We start from the raw sequence: 13235 nt of genomic DNA, 5'->3' as shown, positions 1-13235 counted from the left end.
TTAGACAAAATACACTCCAACCCTGGGGATATGGGGGAACAATAGTGATATTGATACAAAGAACAATGAGACAGCTTTTGTGTTCAAGAAATGTAGCATTTTATTACAAAAAAAGAACATCAGCGAAAATCCATAAGTAGCTTATAGTTCTTTTTACAAGTCTGGTTTTGGTCTGTTCTTGTCCATGTTTTCTGGTGTGTTTGCACACAGTTTGCCTCTCTGGTATTTAATGCTTGCACAGACCTGATCTCTACCTATATTGTGTCAACAACTTCTGAGCAGCAATGTGGTGTTTCTTCACCATTCAGAGCTGCAGAGGCCTGTGCCCATGGAGACCCCTTCTCTCACTTACCTCATAAATGCTGCAGGCAGAGCCTACATTAAACAGCCGCCATTTTTGTGAACTTTGTGGAAAAAAAAAATAGAAAAGGTCTAAAACATTAAAATGGCGCAAATGATGCCTCCTTGTTGGATCAAGCAATTAAAAAAACAAAACAAACAACAGCACCAAAAAAAAAAAAAAATATGTATAGTAGAGCCAGAGGCACATAATAAAAATGCTGTGAAGGGGTTGAGTCTTTACATTTTGTAAGTACTTCCTGTGGATTAATCAAGGATTAGGATACTGACATAAAAGCAGAATTGCTTAAATAGGTAAGCGGTTTGTTTGGAGAGCAACTTTATGCTTGATTAGCAATCACTGAGTGATGCTCTTGATAAAACAGTACTATTCTTAAATTAAGTGGAGGTTAATTGTTAATTGTATACTTTTATACATAAGTGCGTTTGATTTATGGTGTCTTGGTACTTCAGGACAATGAATGTTTAATTAAACAAGAGTTGTAACAGGCCATTCTGCAAGTTATTTGTTCACCCTATTCGTGCAGTATGGCATTTAAAAATAAACAAGCTTCCCACATTTGGCAATTACCAAAGTAAGATCTTTTTCTATCAAATTAAATTTTTCTTCATGGAGAACCTTTTTCTTCATGGAGGATAAAAAGTATTGTTGTCAAAGGGGAATTAAGCTTAGAAGCACTATAGTCCTGTCATCCTTTAACTTGATGGAAACACTAATTATGATTATAAACTAGGATAAGAAGTGAAACTGTTCAAGTATTGTATATAATAATATGCCAAAGTGGGCTATTCCGCCTTAGACATCCAGTAATCTTTATACAGGCTTGTAAATCTGTATACAGTGAAGGGCCTCAAAAGTGTCTAAGCTTTGGCTTCCAAATTTGGTCAAAGACAAAAACAAATGCCATATTTGAATAAAGCCTATTCTGCCGTACAGTGTAAAATAACAGTTAGCCAGTTGCTGGTGTCTGCCCAAAGTCTGTGTTTATCTTCACTTGTCCAACAAGCAATCTGACTATGTTAAAAAGATGCTGTGCACTGGGGCCTGTGTCTTACTTGTACAGTACAGATGAAGATTACATAGTTTTGGAAACCCTGTGCCAAGTAGAAAAAAAGAGGGACTGTCAGTGGCTTGAATCTGAAATGATCCAGAAGAAGCAGAAACGCTTCATTAGAAGAATTATAAAAATAAAATGTAACAAAAAAACTACAGAGCCGCCCATTGGCGTTAATCAGGCTCTAGAGCAGTTTTGTTTGCCTTCCAATCAGAGACCTATTTGGACGCACACTGCATGTGTGTAGTGTAATTTGTGTGTGTGTGTGTACATAGTGGACGGTCATCCAGGCATTTATTTTTTGAATGTGTTACACTTTGCAGAACCCTGTACACAGCCAACTCTTTGACACATGTTCCCCTTCTGCCAAAGTGGATACAGTTGAGCCTACTGATTTGTATGACTGAGGGCCTTGCTGCACTTTGAGAAATTTCCAATATTATGTTTCTGAAGTGGGCAGAGAGCAGGGCCTGTGCCCTCTTTCCAGCTTTTTTAGATGATGTATTGCAGGCCTGGTCTGTCTTCAGCTTGAAGGAGGAGAACTAAACAGAGTAATCTTTGCCAAACATGACTTCATATGAATTGACTGAACTACAGTAACTTATTTTTGTATTCCTAAGTACTCTACTTTAAGGCCTCATTTCAGTAAAAGTAGCAAGCAAGACTCAATTTGATTCATCCAGCTGCGGTTAATATGCCATAATAGCATAATGTTCGAATTTTAAAACAAGGAGAAACGCATACAAAACGTAAAATATATAAATATATGGTGCAGCTAAAATCTATTTTACAGTGTGAAAATTATTATTTATTTATATTTTAACCCTTTCAGTCCTGAATTATGTTTGTCGAGCTGAAGAATGTGAAATTAGCTATATAATTCATAAAGAATAGAACAAACTTTTTTTCATATATTTTGGTCAGTGGGACTTTAAACCTGTCACTACTTTAAGAACTCTTGCCTGACTGCAAGGGTTAAAATGTATTTATTATTATTTACTTATTTTCAAACAAAATAATGTTTTATTGAAATTTTAGTTGTAACCATTGGCAAGTGATTCGTACAGGACAGAAGTCTGAAGACATAGGTGTTAAATGTATATTAATTCAGGAGTGCAAAGGTCGTTGTTTCATTATAAGCAATGCGGCTTGTTTTTACAAAATGTTCCAGAGGTCCCTAGATGATCTGGTAATGCTGTAAAATTAACTTTAGGAGTTCAGAAACCTTTTAATGGGAATGTTTGACTTGGTTTGGTGACTTGAACTATGGGGGGGTTGAGAGGTAATAGCCTCATACTGTGAAAAAACAGTTCATAATGCAGCCAGAGAGATTTGGGTGACCCTTTGTTGTTTTTACCAAAATCCCCTTTTGATTTCACTGTTTTCTTTAGCTATCAAGATATACAAGAAAATGTTAAAGGTGACGTCCATATTGTGTTTAGGGATTAGAGTAAACTGTAGATTATGATCAATTCTGACAGAGAGGTAACAATCTTGATGTAACAAAAGAATAGGACAGGTGCTGGAAGACAAGGCCATTTACTTGCTTATATATTTAAACTATATTTAGACAGGAGAATACATTGAAATGTGGTATGTTGTTTAAAACTGCTGTGCAAAGCTTAACAATTTTAATGAACACATGACACTTTTAAAAGACGGTGTAACTGTAAGGAATCTGTGTCAACAGCAACTAAATAAATGAAACTGAAAGTTCGTAATGGTCTTTTAGCTTACTCCAAACATTAACAGCTTTTCTCCCTTGTGATTTCCTCCTGATTGTTTAACATTTAAACTTGTGGTACAGTAAAAGACCAAACAGAAATAATTCTGTAAATTGGACACACCATACAAAAGGAGGTTAGAGTGATTTTTGAGTCTTTATTAAATAAATCATCATTGCCAAACAGTATGGATACAGCAAAGAATTTGGTACCAGTTCCAAATGTGTTGTCTTACACAGCTCTCTGTTACTGTGTTTTGTGACTAAAGTATCCGCATGTCATTCAATACTATTAAATTACTTTCAGGATATGCAACATAATTACTTCTTAATTTTAACCCACTTAAAATGCTATGCAACTATGTGGCCACAACATCCAAAATTAACAAACACTTCACTAACTGTTGCTGTAATCATAAACTCTAGGCTTTCTCTAGACAGGCTTTGTGACTTGTATGGTAGTTGTTAACAGTGTATGTGGTGTATCAATGTACAGTACAGTCTTGCAGGCCATTCTTACCCATTCCAATGCATAGCGTTTAGTCAGAGCTGATTAAAATGGTGAAGCAGGGAGTGGTGGGGGGGGGGGGGGGGGGGGGGGGGGGGGTGTAAATGGAAATTTTGCAGCAAACAGCTGGACCAGTTTATTTAAACAGATACAGGGTTTAGGAGATGACCTCAGATTGACACTGTAGGGGGAGGAGCAAAAATGAAATTGTATTACTTTGAACAGAGAGAAGAAGCTCTTGTTTATTAATTTTTCCTACAGGCATGGCAATGTGTGGCTGAATTGTAGAATACCTAATTAATTAAGAACATATAGGCTAGGCTGAGAACAGATCAGTATAAAGTGACTTTTTGGGTGCTCTTGGTCACTGGGTGGAGCCGATTTGCCTTAACTATCGTTGAAAGCTTTGATTGACTGCATTTTCTTCATAGTTCAAATGACTGGGCGAATGCGGCAAAATGGGGCACTGCTTCATATTATTATTGTGCTTTGTACATTTTAAATGCCTGGAGTCTAAATATTTTGTTGTCAATGCCAAACTTAAAGGAGTGGTAATGAAGGCTATACAATCAATGTTCTTACTTATTTGTACTAGCAATGTTATAACTGGTCTCCCCTTTCTTTGGTTGAAGGTGGTGATTTAGATTTTGTGTTCATGTTTTATACTTCAGAATGGAGTATGCAAATGGTATAAAGACCACACTATAGATGAAAAGTAGTTTTAATTCATTTCAGTAGGCTAGCTGCAGTCAGACCATATGACCTAAAGTACCGGGAGGCTGTAGTTTATCCAAAGTGTTGGTTTTTTTTAAGTGAAGAATTAAGAGTCTGATCACATTACATTTAATACAGCTACAAAAGGTGTGTGTGTGTGTGTGTGTGTGTGTGTGTGTGTGTGTGTGTATATATATATATATATATATATATATATATATATATATATATATATATATCTTTGGTTTGGAAAATGATTGAAAAATTAGAATTGAAGTGGGTAGAAGTACAGTATTGATGTTTGCCGGAAATTCCCCACAATTGCAGGTACAGAAAGAAGTGTTTAGTCCGCAGGAAACCTCTACTTCCAAAGGTATCCTGCTATGAGAGGAATGTAGGAAAGCCCAGTATGTCTTGGGAATATGTGCATTTATATGTGTGTGCTTTATATTCTGCATATGTGGGAGGCTGGATTGTGAGTTTGCACTGATGAACTGTGCTTGCGAGATTAGATGCTTCATATGCATTTAGATAGGCACATTGAAAGTAACCTTTGTTATCTTCAATCCAGATCTTTCCAGTGATATTTATTAAATTATTCCCTAATTGGTCATGCAACAAAGGCAGTTAATGAAAAAAAAAAAAACAGATTTCATTTTAATTGCCTATTCACATGGTGTTTGTGGTACACCTGTGCGTGTAATGTGGATGGAGCATTAACCGCCCAGCTCGGCAAGCAAGATTGCAGTCATTTCCACAGTTAAGAATCGGACAGTGCTTTAATAAATTGTGAAGAGTAACAATGCATTTTAAACAATAGTGGCTAAAAAAGAGAAATGAGGCAATTATTTGTTTATTATTTCCTTGAAATTGTCTTTATTCTTTTTTTATTATTCTTTTTTTATTTTCATTGAAGAACTTTTTCATATATTTAATAGTCCCCTGTTGTCAAGTCTGTGGAATAGTTATGCTCATTGTGTCAAAGAGACAAAGAAACTGAACAGAGCATAAACATGATCCTTGAGTGAGAAAGGTCAGGCAAAGGTGAAGTTTTACCCTCATAGAGGATGTAGCTTTAGTTTATTGCATGGGTTTCTACTCCCTTTGACCACTTCTGAACGCTCAGTTATGTGGTGTATGCTTGACCCAAAGAACAGAGTGCAACCCTATATATCTCCAAAGCCTTTTTTATTGTGCATAACGTGTCCTTTGTTTTCAGTGGTGCATCTGGTTTCAGATATGTTAAACACTCCCCAAAAAGATTTTTGATTCCATTTTGTAGGCCTGGCTGGTTCTACGATAAAATCCAAACTGCAGAGGTCATGAGCTATACAGTGCTGACCTCCGGTTGACCTCAGACTTACATAGAGTCAAAAACCGAGAAAGCAATAAAAGGAATGCTTTGCTCTGGTAATAAAACTCCAGACATTCCCTCATTTGATGGTGTACTGCCATCACGGTCCATTTTTGTTTTTGTAACAGTGGGCATTAAAATGGAAAAAAGCATTGTAAAGAAAGGGGTAAAGAAGAGGGTTGGTATAACTGTAATGTAAACACTAGACAAAAGATAAATACTTCACTAATTAGGTGAGCCAGCAGATGCCCATATGAACATCTTTCTTTGTCCTTCCGTACCATTTCCCCCTCTGCCCCCACCTTCCCCCACTCTTTAGCCTGAAAAGAGTAGCGTGGCTATTGTTTCCTGAAAAGTCTACAAATGCCCCGTTCAAAAGACGAATTGGAAATATCCAACTGTGGTAAAAGCGGGAGGACATAAATCAAGTCAGAAACCCTGAGCTTGCACTACCAAAAGGTCATGAGAGGTTGCAGAATTGTTTTAGAGGTTTTTAGACTGAGCAAGAACAGAATGGCCTGATGGTAATAAGATGAAGGCGGTGGAGTTTTAGGGGGAGGAGAGAAAAACCTAGAAAAGACTAAGCCAAAAGCATGTATAATATATGATAGGATTTTCTTTTGTTTTTCCATTTTTTCAGGTTCATTAATGCAAGAAGAAGAATAGTTCAGCCCATGATAGACCAGTCCAATCGAGCAGGCAAGTCCCCAATTGTAACTGTATTCAAGTCTCGCAGGCGAAAACCATCCTCAAGCCATTTACCGGGAGGTCCTTTACCTGGTAAATACACTGCCAATGGATGCTGGGAGTGACTGACAACTAAAATAAAATAAATTAATAACAACACTAATCATTTTAACTTTTTGAGGAAAGTGTTATAAATAAAGAACCAATAACTACATTTAAACTCAGCTAAGCTGAGCTATTTGTTTTATTATTAAAAAAAAAAAAAAAACATTAATGCGACTTTTATGAGTTTTCCTTCCCAGCTTTTACTCTCTGCTACTATGACCACTCCCTGGTGCATGGCTTGGTGTGGAACTGCTGTAAACTTTATTACCTGTCATAAGGGCAAAGGGGTCAGCGTTGCTTTTGGGAGTCAGTAAAGATCAAAGGCATTCACTGAGGTAGAGCTTTTGTGCTTCAATAACCCAAAGCAGCTTATTTCTGAAGTTAGTTTTTTTTTTTTTTTAAATGGATGGCTAAAACCTGGATTGCAAGTAAGTAATGTTTGAATTTTTTCTTGCTGAAATTTTTGGGTTTGTGAACATACTGGTTTTATACTAATGTGATGACTGGGTATTTGGGACCTATAACTGTTTGCAACTTGTAAGCAATAACATGATGCTGTTTTAATGACCTTTTTTGCAATCACATGATGCACATATAAATCAGATTCTGTTCTTCATTAAGCTTGTTGCCTTAAGGGAAATTTTAGCATGACTAGTTGTTTTCATGGGTAAACAGCATAGATGAAAAAAAAAAAAATACTATAGTATACGGCTACATTATTATAGACTGCATTAATCTGTGTAGTGGTAATGTAATTAATAGGATAATTGTATAATGTATTTATTTATTTATTGTCAGTATTAAAGAATGTTATATTCGTTTTCATACGGGATAATTCACTGTATGGGGCATGTGATAAGACAAACAGAGATAAAGACTTTGTCCGCTTGATACTGTTTCTCATGGTTTTACCTCAGAGTCTACAACTGAACGTTATGGAATATAATAATGTAACAGTATTTTACATTAGTAGTTGAGGGTTATGCTCTAGCCATTCTTTTTCTTAAAAGATTAATTGATGTTGAATTTTAATGAGGCAATCGTCTAACCATTGTCCCATTCCCTATTCCAGTAAGTCAAGGAGCACCCTACAATCCAGACGGACAGCCGATGGGAGGTTTTGTCATGGATGGCCAGCAGCACATGGGAATTAGACCACCTGGTATGACCACATCTTATTTATAATCCACTGCCCCCTTAATCTTACTGCATAGGGCTGTGTCTTCACCCACACAGGTATTTCGCTTAATCTTGCACTGCACTTACTGTCTTGCCTTGCCTGTCTTCTATGCACCAGGTAATTTTGGAGGGCTAACCTACCTGGCCTAATGTTCTGAGGATATACAGAGGTTTACGTCCTGTATCTCCTTCACTTTTTTTTTTCTTAAAGTGGGTCTTTTTGGCTTGTTTGGCTTCTGTCTGTTTGCTCATCTTCTGGCATCTTCTTGAATTTGTATCTCCCTTTTAGGACCTATGAGTGGAATGGGCATGAATATGGGCATGGAGGGGCAATGGCACTACATGTAACCTTCATCTAGTTAACCAAACGCAAAGCAAGGGGGAAGTAAGTACAAACAGGGTCTTTGATACACTGTTATTATTACTGCAACTACAACTACTACCAAGGGTTCATCTTTTATTTTGGTTTTTGGTGTCATTTATTTATGTTCTTCCCGCCCATGGCTTCATGCTTGTTCCCTCTTTCTTGTTTTCCATTTTTCCTATTTTTTCTTCAGGTGAGAACATTGTTTAAGCTCTGATGTTTAGAGCCATTGTCAAGTACACTTACTCTGTGTTTTACTATTGCATATTACTGACCACATGACAAAACAAGCAGCAGTGGGGAGGGGGTTACTATAGCAACAGACTGATTGGCAAAATGTAAGCAGTCTGCAGCAGTGCAAGGAGAGGAAAGAGCATGTCCCCAAAGTGTCATAAATCTGTCTTACCACAGTTGATGCATGAGTTACATTAATACACTAACCTAGGAGACACCAGCAAAAAGGCAAACGGAGTCTGTTTATAGGCAAAATAAACAGCACCATACATGCAAACGTATCTGGCATAATTTGAAATGTACTGAATGGGCCTACAGATCTTTACTTTATTCCTATTTTGTCCATCCATCATAATAGGAATACTTATGGCAAAGGGGAGAAAAAAACAAATGCAAAATAGAGGTGTGTGCAGCAGGGTAGGGAGCTTAGCCCAGACTAATAGACTATATCCAAATTAAGTATGCCATCACTAGCAGCGTGACAAATGGATTTGACTTATTCGGTATACAAAAATAGAGATAATTAGTACAGTGGAAGGCCTAGTGAAGCAAGCTCTGCGAGAATATCCATTTTTCTACTGCCCCTCAAGTGAAAATATGCATTTTTTATCCATATGAAATCCATATTATGATTTCAAAGCCCAATAGAATCAAAACGCCATGCCAAGTATTCCATATAAAAAAGACTGCAAGTTATTGTCTATTTTCAACAGCTCTTACTTCAGAATCATTGTTGTCTTTTAAAATGCTTTAACAGTATTAATTTGTTCACTGAGTTCTATGATTGGACTGTATTTGGAATCAAAGATCAGAATGACAGAAATCTCACCAAGCTAGGGAATGCATGATCCTTATGCTTCATCATGGAAACTTCATTGCCTGGCTAATTTAAATATTGTTCCTTTTGTTTCTAGGTCAATTAAATATAAGTGATGTGTTATATGCTTCATGACCAATTAAATTAATAGGTTATTACAAAAAATGTTATCATCTTATTTGATTAAGGGGCTGAGGGTACATTATATTTTATAAGCAATTTTCATTAGTTCAGAAATGTTCCTTTAGGCTAGATTAAGCAGCTATTTGCTGAGGAGCCCCGAGACCTGAATTGAAGGTGTTTTTAGCAGTCACAGTGCAGCATTACTTAAAACCAAAGCCAATTAAACCTACTTAACAAGAGCGCTATGCTTTCTACCTTTGATGATTATGGAGCTTATAGTGCTCAGAAACAATACACCTGTCAGTTCCTATAAACCATAGCAATCCATGCAGAAGACAGAAAGCAGGGAGGATTATTGTTTTATGACTACATTTGTTTTCTTTCTTTCTTTAAAAAAAAAAAAAAGAGACCATTTTAATTTTAATTTTCATACAATAGTGATCACAGCAAAATAATTAATTTTGAACATATTGATTTTTTCCCCCGTTTCCAAAAGGCCTTAGGTATGGTTTAGTAAGCATGCTTAGTGACTGCAGTTCTCCTTGGCACTATTGGAGGCCTTTGTTAAAGAAATCAACCCTCCAGTTATTAAGCACAAGTTTGTTTCTTTTATGGGGTCAATATCTATTTTTCTTGTCTCAAATGATGACTGGTGTTTTGGTCACGCATTCTAAGCACAAACACAGTGTGCTAGTTGACTTTGCTTAGCACAGAGAAAAAGAAAGAGAGAGAGAGAGAGAGAGAGAGAGAGAGAGAGAGAGAGAGAGAGAGAGAGAGAGAGAGAGAGAGAGAGAGAGAGAGAGATTGAAAGCACTCAGCAATTGATTCAGATGAAAAGCCACTTGGGTGTATTTAAGGTGTGTTCCAGACATTTATTTAATTCATGGCTATTCCTTTAAAATAAATCACATCAAATAAAATGTATCATATTTATACTGATCTGACAATGTTATAAATGACTGCATTGTTTTAACTGTCATACATTTGTATTTACAAGCATGTCATTTTAAGATTCCTCTTAGCGTGATGCATAGTATGAAAACAGAAGGAAGGCTGTTGTGAGATACCTTACTGATAAAGGTTACGTTTTAATACACTAAAGAGACTTGTGTGCACTGTTAAATTATACTGTTTTTCATAACCTTGCAACACAAAGATCACTATTTTCATTAAGTAAACAGTGGCAGTATTTAGACCTGCTGTTTGGATCAATAGATACAATGTTTTTCAATGTTGTTTCTTCTTTAAAGGAATATATTACAAACGCATTGGGCTGTTTGTAAGAACAGTTTGTATTCAATAATATAAAATCTATTTTTATAAATAATAAAATTGATATAAATACACACCTTTCTTATGATAATAATGAGAACTGCTTATCTGTTTCTGTATGTATTATACAAGAAAAGTAAAGCTAGGCAAAATGTTTGAACAGTGTGGCTAAAATCAAGTTTGATTTGTTTACCCTTAAATTCTTTTGGGATTTCTAGTCGCAATATATTGTAGTTGCACAATTAATAATCAAGGACATTTCTACATATCACTTACTTCAGCTGGTGCATTGTATAGACACAGATGGTTCCACGTGGAGGTTATATCTGTAGGCTGCAATAGATGTAGAAACTGTTAGGGTTAGAATTGAGGAGGGTATTCAACCTTTTGTTTTTCTAGCAGTCAGAAAAGTCTAGTCTTTATGTTCTGTACATCTCTTAAGAAAAGGCAGGTGTGATTTATTGGACTTATGATAGTCACCTTTCTCTAAAACATGAAATGTTTTCATGGGCTTTCTTAAGAGTGTATTTTACCAACACCTAACCAATGTTTCATATATATTTTCTTATAGGGCTACAAGGCATGCCAGGTGACTATGTGTCTCACAGTGGTCTGATGGGCATGAGTATGGGACAGCCAAGCTACAACCCTCCCCACATGCCCCCACGTTCTGCTCAGCTGCACCATGGGCCTCCCATGCATTCCTACATTCCTGGACACCCCCATCACCCAGCAATGATGATGCATGGTGGACCACCTCACCCTGGAATGCCAATGTCAGCATCTAGCCCCACAATGCTTAACCCAGGAGAACCAACAATGGGTGGACAAGTCATGGACATTCATGCCCAGTAGCTTAAAGGATTTTATTTTTTTTTTTTTAAAACAAGCGTCTGCAGCAAAGATAGCTTTCGTATGTAGACTTAATACAGTGACTAAGGAGCTCTGTTCTTGGCATCAACTTTGGACCAAGGAAAAGCCCATATTTGTATTTACTGGGACCCTACCAACAGGAAACACCATAGAAAACAAATGAAAACATATAATACATATGACTCCTGGGGGACATGTTGAGTACTGTTGTACAATTTACATTGGACTTTTTAGTGAGCCAAGAATTAACTATTGTAAATGCTATCGTACTGTTCTGCATATAATGTTGTTTCTTATAGATTTTTTTTTTTAATGATGTGAACTTTTTTCCACACTATGTGTGTGTGTGTTTTGTTTCCATAGACCATAACCTCCTTTGTTTCCATAGACCATAACCTCCTCCTTCCATGACGAAGCCTCCTTGCATTAAAAAAAAAAGTATAAATATGTAATTTAAAAAAGCCTTCCAGTTAACCTGCAAATTACATAAAATTGCTTATTGCAGGTGTTTTAGAGCATTAAAATAACTATGTCAGGTGGAAGACTCACCCCATCCCAGGATTTCAACCATGCTCTCTCTCTGACTCACCTTGGGCTTGAATTTGCATGTCTAAGATTCGGCCATGATTAATCAGCTGTTGCAGGCAGCGTCTTAAGGAGACTGTTAGGAGGGAGTATGGAAACCAAAAGGTGTTACATCAGAACATTCATGTCCCCGTAGCAACCCTGTGCAACAAGAAGCCACCAATCGCGTTTTCTGATGCAATCCAAATACAATAATAATAATAATAATAATAATAATAATAATAATAATAATAATAATAATAATAATAATAATAAATATATGGACTGAGAAAGATTTTCTTTTTGATTATGTTCACTTTATTTCTGAGCAGGACATCAGTCATGTGTGTTTTCTTTCCATGGTCCCATCTTGGAGAGTTTATGTATACATTGTAAATAAATAATAATAAAAAAAAAAAAAATGTGCAAAAAGGACTGGAAATAATTAACTGTATTATTGCAGCTTATTTAGTAAACATAGCAGTTTGGTATGGCATGCATAAAGAATTCACTAAATGGGACAGAGCCTATAACTTTGTTGTGGTTTAAAAAATGCTTGTGGATAGCTTTTCGATGAAGAAACCAAGGATTTAATAACAATTAATAATGATCTTCGCACACTGAGTCTTAGTTTTCTGATTAAAGCAGTTTGGACTGTATAATAACAAAAGAGGCCAGATGTAGTAGTTTAACTGTGCGGTAATGAAACCTGAACATAAAATTAAAAAAAATATTTTTGTCATGCTGATTGCTCTTGTTGAGAAATGCCTTCATTTGTACAGTTTTGAAGGGGATTACAGTGACATTTGTGACAGAATCAAATGTGTTAGTTATCATACATTTGATTAGGTCAACTGACATTTAAGAAGTTATCAAAAAGTGAATATATGTTATATTGGGGTTTCTTTTTTTTTTTCTTAGTACAAGATTGGTTAAACAAGGTTAATGTACAACCGTTTTATTTGTGTGCCATTCATTTTAGCAAATTTTCATTTAATCGCTAACTGAATCGCTGCTATTGCGCCTCTACAGCATACTACACAGTGCAACATTCTTGTTGTTTGTCCTTTAGGGTTAAAATTTATGGCGTCTAATTTTAAATTTCTTCCAGAGGTTGTAGAAATATGGAGCAAGCATTTGGAATTTTTAAAAAAAAAATTTTTATATGTACTGTACATACATGTATATACAGGTTTTTTTTTTATTTGTTTTGTTTATCAAATACACATGGTTTAAACATTAATTAAATCATTATTTAATCACATATTCAGTAGAATAAAATAATTGTGGGAGTATTTTTTAA

At 36.0% G+C, this 13235-nt stretch overlaps 1 protein-coding gene across 2 annotated transcripts in view; it reads left to right on the top strand.

Moving 5' to 3' along the window:
- LOC121317242 (homeobox protein Meis1-like) overlaps positions 1–12680 on the top strand; it is a 68379-nt gene extending 55699 nt beyond the window's left edge. Inside the window, exons 10-13 of one of the 2 annotated variants that reach the window (XM_041252953.1) lie at positions 6355–6413; positions 7579–7668; positions 7975–8070; positions 11067–11155. In XM_041252953.1, the coding sequence (XP_041108887.1) occupies positions 6355–6413; positions 7579–7668; positions 7975–8033 (208 nt within the window). In that variant the 3' untranslated portion in view covers positions 8034–8070; positions 11067–11155. Of the gene's footprint in view, positions 1–6354; positions 6414–7578; positions 7669–7974; positions 8071–11066 lie in introns of both variants that reach the window. The other variant, XM_041252951.1, reaches the window with a different exon arrangement.
- Positions 12681–13235: the final 555 nt, after the last annotated feature.

Source organism: Polyodon spathula, chromosome 6, assembly GCF_017654505.1.
Source record: "Polyodon spathula isolate WHYD16114869_AA chromosome 6, ASM1765450v1, whole genome shotgun sequence".
Taxonomy (NCBI): domain Eukaryota; kingdom Metazoa; phylum Chordata; class Actinopteri; order Acipenseriformes; family Polyodontidae; genus Polyodon; species Polyodon spathula.
The sequence above is the reverse complement of the archived record's forward strand: the minus strand, read 5'-3'. Positions and strand labels throughout refer to the sequence as shown.